The 16,763-nt window shown below is 49.8% G+C and overlaps 1 protein-coding gene across 1 annotated transcript in view; it reads left to right on the plus strand.

Moving 5' to 3' along the window:
* Nucleotides 1-14,160, plus strand: part of PLPP3 (phospholipid phosphatase 3) — a 65,195-nt gene extending 51,035 nt beyond the window's left edge. The window contains exons 5-6 of the mRNA XM_054165134.1: nucleotides 5,428-5,604; nucleotides 13,520-14,160. Of these exons, the coding sequence (XP_054021109.1) occupies nucleotides 5,428-5,604; nucleotides 13,520-13,645 (303 nt within the window). The 3' untranslated portion in view covers nucleotides 13,646-14,160. The remainder of the gene's footprint in view (nucleotides 1-5,427; nucleotides 5,605-13,519) is intronic.
* The last annotated feature ends 2,603 nt before the right edge of the window (nucleotides 14,161-16,763 follow it).

Below are 16,763 nucleotides of genomic sequence, written 5' to 3' on the forward strand. Positions count from 1 at the left end.
CAGCCCCCAAACTCCCCTTTCACTTTTTGACCACCTCTTACTAACTTAGCTTTTCTTTCATACCGTGGGCAAAGTCTGGAGCAGCCTGAGGCTTATATCTAAAGTGGGATCCTCAGCACCATGGTATTTGAGCACAGTTTCCAACATTCTCATGCCTGTAGAATATGACATTTCTGCTATCCTCTCTTTTTCCTTTTTTTGGCCCTTTTTTCTTTATGAAGAAGAGCAAATTTTCCAAGATTTTTATTGCAGCAGTTAAAGGATCTCAAGTGAAGGTCCTCACACTGATACTGCACTGTCTGGCTGGATTCTCCTCCTCCAGGTGTGGGTGTGAGCTGCGTGCTGGGGATGAGAAGTCCAACATGAGCCACGAGTGTGAACTTGCAGCCCAGAGAGAAACCAGAGCCTGGGCTGCATCAAGAGAAGTGTGGCCAGCAGGTCAAGGGAGGTGATTCTCCTCCTCCACTCCACTCTGGTGAGACCCCACCTGGAGTACTGTGTCCAGTTCTGGAGCCCCTAGTCCAGGAAGGATCTGGAGGTGCTGGAAGGTGTCCAGGGAAAGGCCACGAGGATGAGCAGAGGGCTGGAGCTCCTCTGCTATGGAGACAGCCTGAGAGAGTTGGGGCTGTTCAGTCTGGAGAAGAGAAGGCTCTGAGGAGACCTTCTTGTGGCCTTCCAGTATCTGAAGGGGGCTACAAGAAAGCTGGGGAGGGACTTTTGAGGGTGTCAGGGAGTGATAGGACTGGGGGGGATGGAGCAAAGCTAGAAATGGGGAGGTTGAGATTTGATGTCACCCCATGAGGGTGGTGAGACACTGGCACAGGTTGCCCAGGGAGGTGGTGGAAGCCTCATCCCTGGAGGTTTTTACGGCCAGGCTGGATGTGGCTGTGAGCAACCTGCTGTAGTGTGAGGTGTCCTTACCCATGGCAGGGGGGTTGGAACTGGCTGGTCCTTGAGGTCCCTTCCAACCCTGACAGTTCTATGATTCTATGACATGGGTGACACCCAGCACATGCCATGTAGTGCCATGCTGCCTTTGCACCCCTTCTCCAGGGCCAAAGCATGTAGGTTAGGCTCTTTTGGGTCTTTCTCCTCATCTGGGGTTGGACTAGATGACCTTTAAAGGTCCCTTCCAGCCCAATGCATTCTATGATTCTGTGCTTCAGAAGCTGTGATTGAGAAGGAGCAAATTGGCAAGCAAACATGTTTGTGTTTTAATCACTTCAGCCCCCCAATTGTTACCTTTTGTGGCGTGTTCAAACTCAGGGTTAGCTTTTTAGCCTTCATTTTAATTGATACTTTGCCTCCTTACCTGTAGATGACTTATTTTAGGCCAAGCTTATGGGATGGAATGGTTTGAGGGGATGTCAAGGCTGTGCACAAGGGACAAATGTCAGATTACCCAGCAGCCAATTTCTTTCTTAAGGGGTCCTCAAGGCTTCAAGATGTTGTGTTTCAAGTCTGCCTTGTTGAACTAAGAATAATGGTTAATCAGATGCAATACTTGGAGCTGATTTTGTTCTGCAACATGCTGGAACCTGGGTTTTGCCTTGTCACCTGGTCTGGGCTGAGACTCTTGAACTTGAAAATAACCTTGAGACTAAACTGTGGTTGTGGAAGAATATTTTCTGTTCTTTTGTTTGCTTTAAAAATACTGCTGTCCACAAATGCTGTTTTTGTCAGGGGACATTGTCTCTGCACTGAGAAGTTGTATTTAAGCACACCAGGGCCTCCAGCTTGCTGTAGCACCACCTTCCTTGACTGTTTCCCTGCCTGCTCCGTTTATTCTCCGTGGCAGATCGCTGGGTGCACACAGACCATGGCCATGCAAATTCAGGCAGCCTAAGCACTGCAAACTGAAAATGCAGTTCCCTGCTAATGAACCACATAGATATTTGCTTGCAGGATGAAGTGCCTGCTGTTAAATCACTGCAAGTGGCTGTGCAGCTCCAGCTTTCCAGCTCAGTGGTGGCTGCATTACACTTGGCTGTGTTTTTAACCTCATCAGTAGTATGGTGGGGTTGTTATATTTTTTTCTTCTGGGCAGAACATGTCTCTGCTTTCTGTGTGCTGGTTGTTGACTCATCTTGCTCCTAAGCACAGAAATTGCCATCACAAACTAGAGAACCAGCCCAGTGGTCCATCCACTGGGTTTTGTTGTGCAGAGCTAAAGAGCTGCAACTTGTCCTGTAGCATCATGAGCACAAGCAGTGACAACTGCAGGAGGCTCAACAAGTCAAAGGGCAAGGTCCTGCATCTGGGTCAGGCCAGTCCCAGGCACAAATTCCAGGCTGGCTGCAGAGTGGGTTGGGAGCAGCTTGGAAGAAAGAGACTTGGGGGTGTTGGTTGCTGAGAAGCTCCCCAGGAGCCAGCGGTATCCTTGTGCAGCCCAGAAGGCAGCTGTGTGCTGGGCTGCAGCAAGAGGATTGTGGCCAGCAGGGAAAGAGAGGAGATTGTGCCCCTTGACTCTGCTGAGACCTCACCTCCAATACTGCCTCCAGTTCTGGTGTGCCCAGCAGAAGGAGGTCACAGAGCTGTTGGTCAGAGTCCAGAGGAGGGTCACAAAGATGACCCAAGGGCTGGAACACCTCTGCTAGGATAGGCTGAGGGAGCTGGGGTTGTTCAGCCTGGAGAAGAGAAGATGCAAGCTTTGAGCTGCCTTCCAATAGCTGAAGAGATCCTACAGGAAGGTTGCAGAGGGACTCTTCATCAGGGTGTCTAGAGACAGGACAAGGGGGAATGGTTTGAAGCTGAAGGAAAGCAGGGTTAGACTGAATCTCAGGAAGAAGTTCTTCAGTAGGAGGGTGGTGAGACTCTGAAATAGGCTGCTCGGGGAGGCTGTGGATGCCTCCTTTGTGGGGGTGTTGAAGGCCAGGGTGGATGAGGCCTTGACCAGCTGAGTCTAGCTGAGAGGTGTCCCTGCCTGTGGTGGGGAGGTTGGAGCAGATGATCTCTGAGGTCCCTTCCAACCTGAGCCTTTTTGTGAAGGTGTCATGGTGTGGCATGTGTGTGCTGTGGTGGTGTGGCTCCATTCCCAGGCTCAGGCTGGTTTGTGGATCTGTTCCCCAAAATCACAGTGTGCCTTAGCCAGCACTGAACTGTTTTGGTACTGCTCTCTTCCATGTTAATTGGCTAACAGTTGGGATAATTTGGAGCATCTGCTCCATTCAAATGCCATAATGTTTCATTTCCTCCATGGAGTCCAGTATGTGCTCTCTCCAGAGAGGGGGAAATGTGATGTTTATGCAGCAGCCATATGTACTGAATTGGCCAAAATTATGCTTAAAGGGCTTTTAGAGGACTGGAGCACCTGCGAGAGTAGGGGCTGTTTAGTCTGGAGAAGAGAAGGCTCTGAGGACACCTCACTGTGGCCTTTAAGTATCTTAAGAGGACCTACAAGAAAGCTGGGGAGGGACTTTTTAGGGTGTCAGGTAGAGATAGGACTAGGGGGAATGAAAAAAAAAAAACAGAAATTGATAGATGCAGATTGGATGTTAGGAAGAAGTTCTTCCCCATGAGGGTGGTGAGACACTGGCACAGGTTACCCAGGAAGGTGGTGGAAGCCTCATCCCTGGAGGTTTTGAAGGCCAGGCTGGCTGTGAGCAATGTGATGTAGTGTGAGGTATCCCTGCCTACGGCAGGAGGGTTGGAAATAGATGATCCTTGAGGTCCCTTCCAACCCTGACAATTCTATGATCCTGTGCTTCCCCCTTACCAGCTTTCCACTTCATTCTGCTCTCATAGTAAATGGTTGTTATTTGTGGTTTCAGAGAACGCAGTAAGAGCTTCATTCCCTTTCCTCTCAGGGCAGTGTGAATTGCTCTGAGTGTGTATAAGGGATTGTAAATAGGTATTAAAGCCCTTTCCAGCCCTCTGATGTTGCTGAGCCCCACGAACCAGGCCGGCTCTGACTTCCAGCGCTTGGCTTAGGAGCGGGCAGAAAACGCCAGCTTGTGGCTGATCCCTGTGGGCAGCAGATCTGGGCTGGAGCTGAGCAGCATTTTCCAGGTCCTTTCGCACTCTTCGTGCCATGGAGTGTCCCCTGAGCTCCCCGAGCCTGCTGCCACCTCCCTCCCTTTCTCCCTTCCCGCAGCCTTCCGCCCCACGCCCAGCCGCGCCCGGCCACACTGCCGCGGGCAGCAGGTTGCTGTTTTCCTGCCCTCTCTTCCCGCCTGGCTTCCTGGTTCCCACAGGAACCGGCTGTGCCCACCAGCCCCAACGGAAACCGGCTCAAGAGTCACCAGGGGGACAATGTCCATTTGACGTCACAGCAGCTTCATCCTTCTGGGCTGGGCCAGGGCCTGGCTTTTCCCTCTCTGGGTGGCAGTGACCCCCTGCTCATGTGGTAGGGTGGCTGCTCCTACTCACCCCAGGGCTGGGAATGCAGTGGCAATGTTGATGCTGTTTGGGGGCTGGCTCTGGAGGCAGGGACTGCTGTGTAGATTCCTGTTCGAATATCCTGGAGATATTCAAAACTCACCTGGATGTGTTCCTGTGTAATCTGGTGTAGGTGATCCTGCTCTGGCAGGGGGGTTGGACTGGATGATCTTTCAAGGTCCCTGCCAGCCCCTGAAATTCTGTGATTCTGTTGTTCCTTTGAGGGATGCCATGGGTCTTGTGTGCCCCAAATTTGAGACCTTGCTTCCACTGGCTGGAGCACCTCTCCTAAGGAGACAGAGTAATAGAGTTGGGGCTGTTCAGTCCAAGGACACCTTATTGTGGCCTTCAGTATCTGAAGGGGGCCTGCAGGAAACCTGCTGAAGGATTTTTTTAGGGTGTCAGGTGGTGATAGGACTAGGGGGAATGGAACAAAACTAGAAATGGGTAGATTCAGATTGGATGTTAGGAAGAAGTTCTTCCCCATGAGGGTGGTGAGACACTGGCACAGGTTGCCCAGGGAGTTGGTAGAAGCCTCACCCCTGGGGGTTTTTCAGGCCAGGCTGGATGTGGCTCTGAGCGACCTGATCTAGTGTGTGAGGTGTCTCTGCCCATGGCAGGGGGGCTGGAACTGGCTGATCCTTGAGGTCCCTTCCAACCCTAACAATTCTGCTTTTATGAAATAACAGCAAGGAGGAGTTTCCTTACTGAGCCCACTGAGATGTTGTGTGAAGGTTGAAGCAAGGCTGCAGTGTGAGCAAGGCTATAGGTGGTCCCAAGGTCCTGGCTCCCCAAGGAAGGGCTGTACCCATCCACTTTTGCCACGAGCTAAAATCCCTCCTTGTTCTTCTCCCCTCAATGTGAGGGAGGCCACACATCTGCAGAGCATCCTTCTTTTTCAATGCCACTCTGTCCTTCAGACAAAGGGGTGCAGGTGCCCTACAGCCAGCCCCACAGAGCTCTGCCACCTGAGCTCATTCTGAGCACAGCTTCTCCTTTGCTGCCCTCTAACACAACCTTTTCTGTTTTGTTTTCCTCTCTTCCCCACAGTTTTATCTGCAGGCCAGATTCACGTGGAAGGGAGCTCGTCTGCTTCGTCCCCTCCTCCAGTTCACCCTCATCATGATGGCGTTTTACACCGGGCTGTCCCGTGTCTCAGACCACAAGCACCACCCCACTGACGTGCTGGCAGGCTTTGCACAGGGGGCCCTGGTGGCTTACTGCGTGGTGAGTGGCACCCACAGCATGGGGAACAGCAGCTGGGATGCTGGGGGAGCAGTTCATGGCAATAGCAGGCAGCCCCTCGGCTTGGGCTGCTGTGAGCTCACCGTGGGGCAGTGTGGCTGGAAAGCTGTCTGGCAGAAAGGGACCTGGGGGTGCTAATGGACAAGCAGCAGAATAGAATAGAATAGAATAGAATAGAATAGAATAGAATAGAATAGAATAGAATAGAATAGACCAGGTTGGAAGATACCTTCAAGATCATCATGTCCAACCCATCAACCAATCCAACCCACCTAATCAACTAACCCATGGCACCAAGCACCCCATCAAGTCTCCTCCTGAACACCTCCAGTGACGGCAACTCCACCACCACCCTGGGCAGCCCATTCCAATGGGCAATCACTCTCTCTGTATAGAACTTCTTCCTAACATCCAGCCTAAACCTCCCCTGGCGCAGCCTGAGACTGTGTCCTCTTGTTCTGGTGCTGGCTGCCTGGGAGAAGAGACCAACCTCCGCCTGTCTACAACCTCCCTTCAGGTAGTTGTAGAGAGCAATAAGGTCACCCCTGAGTCTCTCCTTCTCCAGGCTAAGCAACCCCAGCTCCCTCAGCCTCTCCTCATAGGGCTTGTGTTCCAAACCCCTCACCAACTTCATTGCCCTTCTCTGGACGCACTCCAGCAAGTCAACACCCTTGTGCCCAGGTGGCCAAGAAAGCCAATGGCGTCCTGGCTGGGATTAGAAATGTTGTGTCCAGCAGGAGCAGGGAGGGGATTGTCCCCTTGTAGTCAGCTCTGGGGAGGCCATACCTTGAGTGTTGTGTTCAGTTTGGGGCAGTTCAATCCAAGAGAGATGTGGAGGTGCTGGAGCCAGTGCAGAGGAGGGCAAGGAAGCTGGGGAAGGGTCTGGAGAATAAATCTGATGAAGAGAGACTAAAGGAGCTGGGGATGATTAGTTTGGAAAAGAGGAGGCTGAGGGGAGACCTCATGGCTCTCTACAACTACCTGAAAGAAGGTTGTAGTGATAGAACAGGAGAAAATGGCCTCAAGCTGTGACTGGGTAGGTTTAGACTGGACATTAAGAAAAACTTTTCCCAGCAAGAGCAGTCAGGGATTGGAATGTGCTGCCCAGGGAGGTGGTGGAGTTACCAAGCCTGGATGTGTTTAAGGTGGTTGGGATGTGGTGCTTGAGGATCTGGTTTAGGGGCAAACCTTGTAGAGTTCTGGGTTGGACTTGGTGATCCTGAGGGTCTTTTCCATCCTGAATGTTTCTGTGACTCTGTAACTCATTCTCCCCCACATTACAAGTAGCGATGTGCTTCAGGGCCTCACTCTGGTGTCGTCCGTGTGACAGCATGGAATCATAGAATGGGCTGAGTTGGAAGGGACCTCCAAAGGTCATCCAGTCCAACCCCCCTGCAGTCAGCAGGGACATCCTCCACTAGATCAGGTTGCCCAGAGCCCTATCAAGCCTCACCCTGAATATCTCCAAGGATGGGGCCTCGTGTGCAAACCTTATTTGGAATCGCAGGATGGAGAAGCCCTCTAAGAACACCAAGTCCAACCATAACCTAACACCACCATGGCCACTAAACCATGTCCCAAAGTTCCATTCCTGTGTGTTTTTTGAATGCTTCAGGCATTATGACTCCACCACTTCCCTGAGCAACCTGTTTGCAGGGTGAAGTGTGCAGCTCAAGAGCAAAGCACCTTACCAAGTCTGATGATGGGTGCTCTGGTGGGCGCTTAGCAAAGGAAGGTGCACCCACCAGCACTTTCTCCTCCCCAAGAGCAAACACCACTGCTGTGCTGAAGAGGTGAAGCTGTTCCTCTTCTTTCTCTTGCTCAAACTGCATATTTTGCCCCAAAAAACCCAACATTTAGGGAGTTTCCCCATCAGCCTTGAGATTGTGAAGGCTCCTGGGCAGAGGGGTGCTGAGATGCTGATAGGAATTCAGGCAAGGGAGGGTATTGCCCTCTGGGCAGCCTTTTCTTCTCCAGCTGCTCTCAGGAGCAAGCACCAGCTCGCTTGCAAGGCATACAAGTGGGGAGGTTGGGGTGGTTGGGATTGTAGCTCTTCCCTGCACATTTGCAGCCAAAATGGGAGCAGGGATGGTGCCTGCCCAGCAAGGGGAGGCAGGCTGCCCGTGTTGGTGGTGGGTTTGTAACCCCACAGAAGGGGCCCATGAGAAAGCTGCAAACAAAAGCTGTGCCCCAACTTGTCCTTGGCTGCTGGGATTGTTCTCATGCAGTTTGCTTCCCAAAGAGTGGCCTGATGATTGTGCAGCCCTGTAACTCGAAGTGACACATGCAGATGTCTAAAGCAGGCCAGGGTGGGGGGCACTGGGTTGCTAGGAACAAGGGGCTGGGGGTTGTACTTGTTCCCTGTGTCTGCACAAACTCCTGAAAGCGAGGTTTGAACAGCTTGCCGCTTCCTTTTTTTTTGCCTTCTCTTAGCTGATCTGAAAGTAAAGCGACCTTGGAGGCAAGGAATTAAGTTCACTAATGTTCTATTTTGCAAGGAGAGAAAATAGGTTATTTCTGTGCTTTCCACTCGTTGATGATATGCCAAAGCCAAGACAAAAATGTCATTGTTGGGCAGTTTTTATGAAGCATTCTGAACTCTCTGAGCAGAGACACTGCCTGGTGCCAGTGTCCCTTGTGGGGCTGGCACATGCAGAGGGCTAAACTATAGAAATGTGTGTGCCCACCAGTGCTGTACTCTGCAGCAGCGGCATTAAAGGTCCTGTTTCCTTCATTCCAATATTGTCAGGGTGCTCCCTGGTAACTTTTCCTGTCTTGGCAGGCAGCTGTGGCACCACAGGTAGCCGTGGGTAATGCAGGGGAGCAGTGAAGCAGCTTTGCTCACTGCAGGTGATGATGGAATTTGTCTCTCATGGGATTGTTGAGACATGGAGTACACATCCCCAGGAGGCATTTCCAAGGGGGTGCTTACCTCTTTCTGATTGAGAGGTGAGAGAACAGAAATATACAGGGGAAGCAGGGACCAGGAGATCCATCCCTGGATCTCAGCAGTGGTTTCAGAAAGACAATAGCTCTCCGGATGCTGGAGACGGGCGTCCGGATGCCTCCTGGCCGGGCCGAGCGGCAGGGCTGGCTGTCCCCTCCTGGCCCTCCAGCAGCTGGAAGCTGTGCTGGGAAGGGGAGGCTGTGGTGGTGCTGGGCTGGTTTTCCTGTGTTGAGGCAAACCGACATAGGAAGCAGCTGCCTGGAGTTCCACAAGCAGGCTTGTGTCTGCCTGTGAGCCCAGGGCAACCTGCGATGCTCTTCCCAGCTGGCTCGTGGAGGGGACTGTTGTCTCCAAAGCCTTTGCAGGCATGGCTGGGGACATCTCAGAGAGCAGCTTAGGACTTGGAGCAGGGTTTAAACACTTCTCTTGCCCCATTTAATGAGCTTCCAAAGAACCATCAGTATGATATTCTTCTGAACCTGGCTTGGCTGGCATGAATGATTGCCTAGGAGGGGCTGACAGACCTTCCTCTCTTTTGGGAGATGGCAGCCAGGGACAAGAGCAGGGGTCACCCTGAGACTCCCTGGAGTTTGCATTGCATGTGTAGTTTAGCAGCTTTTTGCTAATGCTGCTGCTGTATCAGAGCAGTCCCTGGGATGTTCTGGGGGATCCTGGCCCAGCTCTGTGATCCAGCTGTCTTGCCACGGGATGCTCTGAAGCAGAGGGAGGGACCTGGAGACTCCATCTCCAACCCCTCTCTTCCCCCAGCAAGGCCTTCAAGGGTCCACTCAGATGATAGGCAAGGGCTGTTAAAATACCATGGTTATCAGGCTGTAATTCTCAGTAGAAACCAATTGTGGGCTTCATCTCTGAGGGATGCCAGAGCTTAAATCCAGGTTGTGCTGCAGCAGACACGTTTGTCATTCAGTGCCTGAAATAACAAGCAGAAAACATTAGTGTCAAGCGCTTCCAGCTGACGAAACATTCAGACTCGGCTCCAGAGTGAAATATGCTGAGGATTTCTTAAATGGAAACAGTTTTTTATGCTCCTCGTAGGCAGCCTGCTCTGTGGCCTGTAGTTTGTCTCCTCTGAGGGAGAGAGAAAAGGAGAGATGTCAGGAGGACGTGCTCCTGGTGTCGCTCTGGTTAGCTTAGATGAGTTGTTTTAACCTCGTCCTACGTGATGAAAGATTTCTTCAGTGTCATGCAAAGGAGTTAAGAATGAAGTGGAAGGGGAAGATGTTGGCTCACTTTGTGTAGTAGGCTCTCAGTCTTCTGCCATCAAGTTTTCTTTATGGGTGGAGAGCACCTTCTACAGGAAATGGAGCTAATCCAAGTGAAAAACTTTGCAGGTTTATTAGGCTTTTTTTGTGTTCAACAGTTCAAGCATTAGCAGGATTTAACACAGTTTTAACCCCCAAAGATCACGTTTCATGATTCCTCTAAGTGTTTACATAACCTCCAGCCATCTTAAAGTGAAATACAGTTTAAAGAGAAATGGAACCTCTTAGCCAGGCTCTGAATTAAACCCTGAAAAGCAGCAAGCAGCACAGCAAAAGATAAAATACCCGAGATGACACTCCACCATAATTCTTTCCTGCCCAAAACAAGGAGCAGACTGGGTGTAATCCTCCTGTGCTGCCTGCACTCCACAATCTCCTCCCAGAAACTGATTCTTCATGGAATCACAGGGTTAGGTTTGGAAGGGACCTCAAGGATCAGCCAGTTCCAATCCCCTGCCATGGCCAGGGACACCTCACACTACCACAGGTTGCTCACAGCCGCATCCAGCCTGGATGCAAAAACCTCCAGGGATGAGGCTTCCACCACCTCCCTGGGCAACCTGTGCCAGTGTCTCACCACCCTCATGGGGAAGAACTTCTTCCTAATATCCAATCTGAAGCTACCCATTTGTAGTTTTGTTCCATTCCCCCTAGTCCTATCACTCCCTGACACCCTAAAAAAGTCCCTCCCCAGCTTCCTTGTAGCCCCCTTCAGATACTGGAAGGCCACAATAAGGTCTCCTCTTCTCTAGACTGAACAGCCCCAACTCCCTCAGTCTGTCCTCATAGCAGAGGAGCTCCAGCCCTCTGCTCATCCTCGTGGCCCTTCTCTGGACATGCTCCAGCACCTCCAGATCCTTTCTGTAAGAGGCCCTCCAGAACGGGACGCAGTACTTGGGGCAGAAATTGGACATCTTTTTGATTGAATCCAGCTCTCTGAGGTGGGTAGGTGAGTGAGATGGCATCACAAATGCTCCAAGCCAGCCAATCAGGGGATTAACACTTCTTAATGACCCAAAAGAAAACCATTCACAGAGGAGTTCAGCGCTGCAATGCTGCAGCAGGAGGCCAGGCTCCAGCCTGCCATCCTCGATAGGATCAGCTGGATCCTGTTATTTAACCAACCAAAGGTGCCACTAGGATGCCCTCTAAAGAACTTTCTTGGCTCTGTTACACAACTGGACACCAGCACGCTACTGAAAAATGAGCTGGCTCCTATGTCAGCTCCTTCCCTGCCTTTTCACAAAGCAATAAAAGCTGAACAACAATAGCTCAGCTTCCTGTGTCCCCACTTATCATTGTAGGAGTAAATTGCTGCTTAGAGCAAGTTTGCTGTCTGTTCAGCTCAGCTCCTTATCTGCCCCTGCTGCTAGGGACTTGCACAAGTTGTGTTCAAGGACGAGCAGACTTGCTGCATAGGGCTCTGGGTAGCTAGAAAATGTGGAGATGAGTGTGGGGAAAACTCCCTCCCTGTGCTGCACAGCCTGGAAATCCTAATCTATTATTACTTAATTTTTGTCTTCTTCTTTCCCCCTCCTGATTTCTCTTGTTGCTTAAATGTTATCTTCAAGCCCTTCAACCTTTGATGAGACACTGGAACAGGTTGCCCAGGGAGGTGGTAGAAGCCCCATCGCTGGAGGTTTTTAAGGCCAGGCTGGCAGTGGCTGTGAGCAACCTGCTGTAGTGTGAGGTGTCCCTGCCCATGGCAGGGGTGTTGGAACTAGATGATCCTTGAGGTCCCTTCCAACCCTAACAATTCTATGATTCTATGGGAGAAGACTCAAATATGCTGCCTAATTCCTACACCACTTGAGGCTCTTCCAAGGCTTCAGCTCAGCAAACCCACATTATCAATGCTGATCTGAAATGAGCCAGCAAATTTGGGCTGGGAGAGGCAGCCAGCGGCAGGAGCAAAGTTTGGGGCTTTGGTAGCAATTAACCACATAGAAGCATAGAATGGTCTGGGTTGGAAGGGACCTCCCAAAGTCATCCAGTCCAATCCCCCCTGCAGTCAGCAGGTATATCCCCAACGAGATAGGTTGCCCAGAGCCCTGTCAAGCCTCACCTTGCATGTCTCCAGGGATGGGGCCCCAAACACCTCCCTGGACAGCCTGTTCTCGCGATGAGCCCTTTTTGCTCCTTGCCACTTTTTCCTCCATCCAGAGGATCTGTGCTGTCTGATTCTTTCCCCTTCTGGCACGGGGCTGAGGTTTGGCAAGGGAGAAAGTGCCCTGATCCTGGAGGGCTGATAAGCTTTGTGCAGCGGCTGCCAAGGGAGGATGTGGAAGTTTCCTTCCAGCATTTTGTTTCTTATTGTGTTGCTGCCTCCCGAAATTGCCAGGCGCTGGGTTTTGCACATCCGGGAGAGGGGTTACATCACAGGATACTTAGGAAGGAGCAGTCAGGAATAGCTTCTCTCCTCAGGCTTTGGCTTCAGGACCAGACCCTGCCTGCGTACTGGTGCCTTGGCGGGGCCTGAGGAGGGAGAGCATCACGCACAGTTGATTCATGGCTGATAACTTAGCGCAGCTTTGGGCTGAAAGCTTTTTAATTGCTTACCTGAGTGAATTGTTTCACACCCGACTCCATCCCTAAAGCCACTCACCCTGAGTCAGGGCAGCCCTTTGGAGAGACCTTTGTGATTTTATTGCAGTGTGGGCTGTGTACCTCTTTCCTGGCCTTTCAACCCATTCAGCAGAGGTTTGGATATTGCCCTCAGCGATCAGGCAGTGAGAAATTAACTTGCTCCGTACTTTTTATACTTGGTGCTTTGTGGGGACTGAGCCACAGGAAGGTGGTAGCAGGCACTTGGGGATTTCACTGCTGTCAGTGTTACAATCAGGCATTCAATAGGCATTCTGCTGGAGAGCGGTCCTGTGGAGAAGGACCTGGTGGACAAGTTCTCCGTGGGGCAGCAATGTGCCCTTGTGGCCAAGAAGTCCAATGGGATCCTGGGGTGCATTAAGAGGAGTATGTCCAGTAGGTCCAGGGAGGTTCTCTTCCCCTTCCACTCTGTCCTAGTGAGGCCACACCTGGAATATTGCATCCAGTTTTGGGCTCCCCAGTTCAAGAAGGACAGGGATCTATTGGAGAGAGTCCAACAGAGGGCTACAGGGATGATGAAGGGACTGGAGCACTGCCCTGTGGGGAGAGGCTGAGAGACCTGGGGCTGGTTAGTCTGAAGAAGAGAAGACTGAGAGGGGATTTAATCAATGTCTATAAATATCTGAAGGCTGGGTGTCAAGAGGCAGGGGACAGGCTCTGCTCAGTTGCACCCTGTGCAATGGGACAAGGGGCAACGGATGTAAGCTACAGCACAGGAGGTTGCACCTCAACATGAGGAGGAACTTCTTCACTGGGAGGGTCCCAGAGCACTGGAGCAGGCTCCCCAGAAGGGTTGTGGAGTCTCCTTCTCTGGAGACTTTCAAAGCCCATCTGGATGCATTCTTGTGTGACCTGTGCTGCATTCTCTGGTCCTGCTCTGGCAGGGGGTTGGACTCCATGATTTTCAGAGGTCCTTTCCAACCGCTAACATCCTGTGACCAGCACACCAAAAAAGTGCTGTTTTTGCAGCTTAAACAAACCTGTGTATTCTGTGCATGAAATCTTTGAGCACAAATCATCACCCAGCCTGCCTAACTTTGCCTTTTCCCACTTATTCCTGCAGGTGTTTTACGTCTCAGATCTCTTCAAGCCCAAGACAAAGACTTGCCTGCCTCCACCGCCCATCCGGAAGGAGATCCTTTCACCTGTGGACATCATTGAGAGGAATAACCATCACAACATGGTGTAGACCTTCAAGAAATTGGATGGCTGTTGTTTATTTTATTTGGGCTTTTGTTGTTTTTTTTTTCCAGTTATTTTTGGCAAAAAAAAAAAAAGAAAAAGACTGCTGACAGCAACTACCTGCTGCTCTCAAATCTCATCAGACAGTAGAATGTAGGGAGAGACTTTCTTGCCCGACCAGTAAAAGTCTTACTCTGTGGTCTTTTCAACTTGCAACATTTGGATGAAAGGGAGTTGGTGGTCAACTTAAGGCAAAAGCAACGAGGGAGAAAGGCAAAAAGAAAAAAGAAAAGAAGTAAAAAAAAAACCACAAACCACAAAAAGCTGAGCAAACCAAGAGAGGTGCCGGAGCTCTGGGATGTGCAATTGGTTTGAGTGTTCATGTTGTAGTGAACGCCAAATTGTTCCTAGCCTGATGAACACTTAAGGGGTTTTTGGAAAGCTGGCCATCTGAGGTGTTGTTTTGTTTTTGGTTTTGTTTTGTGTTGTTTTAGTTTGTTTTGGGTTTGTTGTTTGGTTGTTTTTTTTCACTATGAAGATTTCTAATACCTGCAAGCAAAAAGGGAACAAACCCACAACCCAACTCCTGAGTAGAATTGTCGAGCGCTAGAGACGAGAAAGACAGCACTGAGTCGAGAGCTGGGATCGGTTAGGAGGAGTTGGGTTTTGTTCTCCTTTTTTTCAGACTAGGTTTATTTTCGCCTCCTCTGTTCCATACTGTGACTTAGTTTTAGAAGAAGCTTGCCCAGTCCAAGATCTTCAGAGGGTCTCTGTTCGCACTACACGCCTCCAAGGAGCAGTCCTGAGCCTCGTGGGGAGGATGAGTAGCTCCCAGCCTCCACGCAGCCACATTTCTTCCTCTCCGCGTGGGTTCATCCTGCCCAACCCACCTGGGCCCTGCACAGCACCCACAGATGACCCTTCCACGGAAAAGAGCATCCTCTGCTTCCCAGCCATCCTCCTTCCCAAAAAGATCCATCCCGGCAGTTGCTCCCCGCGCCCGTGGGAGCTGGCGGTTTGCAAGTGGAGTCGCGGTGGCCCAGCTGAAGACGCCTTGGCACTACCACCCCCCAGGGCTGAGTCCTGGGGAAACTTTGATCCTGCAGTTTCGGGACGGGCTGCTGGGCGGCACGTCCCAGCCTGGCTGTCAAGTCAGTTTCTACATCCCTCCTCCTCCTCCTCTTCCTCTTCCCTTGGGCCACCCCAGTTGTGTGCCACGGCAGGTCCCAGGCCCCGTGCTGTGCTCGGTGGTGAATCAGTTCATCGCTATGTGGAGTGGGATGATGAATTTATGATCTTTTTTTGGGGGGAGGGGGTGTTGGTTATTTTTTTCTGCCCAGAAACCACAGGTTCTTGGTTTGCAGCCCTTTCACAGAGCACCTTTGCAAAAGGGATCCCAGCCATTTGCACATCCTCATTAACAGAATCCGTCCTATCATTTCAACTCTTTAGCAAGCTATGATTCTTAGTTTTGTTTTTTGGTTTTGTTTTGGTTTTGTTTGTTTTGTTTTGTTTTTTTTTTAATCTATAAATATTATATAAATAATGTATAAAAACCTTAAAAAATTAACTATGTAAAATATTATTTCTTGAAACAATTTTAGATATATCCACTATGACTATAAACTGTGTCCTGACCTGTGTTATTTACATTTTTTGCTGCTTAAAAGGAAAAAGAACAAAAAAAAAAAAAAACAAACAAAAAAGCATTGAATTAATTTTGGTTTGGTTCAGTTTGTTGTTTTGGGGTTTTTTTTGTTTTATAGTTGACTAAAATATTGTAGTTCTGTGGTAGTAATATTTTAATGAAAATAACTACAATTAGAGACATTTGTATAAAAAAAAAATCATATTAAATTGTCTGTATTTTTGTAATGTTCCTTTTTTGTTTGGGTTTTTTTTGGTTTGTTTTTGTAAAGAGAAGAATATTCAAAAAAAAAAAAGAAACACAAAAAGACTTTTGTAGAATACAAAGTGGAAGTTTGTATCTGCGAAATTATTGCTGTATAAATGTGCTTTTTAAATAAAAGCTCATAACACAACTAAATAACCCTGGTGCTGCCAGCTGCCTTCGGCCTTTCGGGGTTGGAAAAGACCCTTTAAGATCACTGAGTCCTGCCATGACCACTGAACTGTGTCCTGAAGCACCACGTAGAGTCATAGAATCAACCAGGTTGGAAAAGACCTTTAAGATCACTGAGTAAAGCTCATAACACAACTAAATAACCCTGGTGCTGCCAGCTGCCTTCGGCCTTTCAGGGTTGACCTGCATCTCACACAGACCATTCATACAATCGTAGAGTCACTAAGGCTGGAAAAGACCCTTTAAGATCACTGAGTCCTACCATGACCACTGAACTGTGTCCTGAAGCACCACATAGAGTCATAGAAGGTTGGAAAAGACCTCAGAAATCATTAAGTCCAACCTATTGCCTAATATCTAACACCTCCTGACAACTAAACCATGGCTCAAAGTTTTTGGAATGGAATGGAATGGAATGGAATGGAATGGAATGGAATGGAATGGAATGGAATGGAATAGAATAGAATAGAATAGAATAGAATAGAATAGAATAGAATCAACCGGGTTGGAAGAGACCTTCGAGATGATCGTGTCCAATCTATTATCTAATACCTAACACCTCATGACAACTGAACCATGGCTCCAAGTCATTTAGAATAGAATAGAATAGAATAGAATAGAATAGAATAGACCATGTTGGAAGAGACTTTCCAGATCACCCAACACCATCTTATCAACTAAACCATGGCACCAAGTGCCCCATCCAGTCTCTTCCTAAACACCTCCACTGATGGTGACTCCATCACCTCCCCAGGCAGCCCATTCCAATGGGCAATCACTCTATGAAGAATTTCTGCATAACATCCAGCCTTAATCTCCCCTGGTGCAGCTTGAGACTGTGTCCTCTTGCTCTGTTGCTGGTTGCCTGGGAGAAGAGACCAACCCCCACCTGGCTACAACCTCCTTTCAGGTAGTTGTAGACAGCAATAAAGTCTCCCCTGAGTCTCCTCCAGGCTAAGCAACCCGAGCTCCCTCAGCCTCTCCTCACAGGGCTTGTGCTCCAAACCCCTCACCAGCTTTGTTGCCCTCTGTGCCGCATACA

The sequence above is a fragment of the Dryobates pubescens genome, chromosome 11, assembly GCF_014839835.1.
Source record: "Dryobates pubescens isolate bDryPub1 chromosome 11, bDryPub1.pri, whole genome shotgun sequence".
Taxonomy (NCBI): domain Eukaryota; kingdom Metazoa; phylum Chordata; class Aves; order Piciformes; family Picidae; genus Dryobates; species Dryobates pubescens.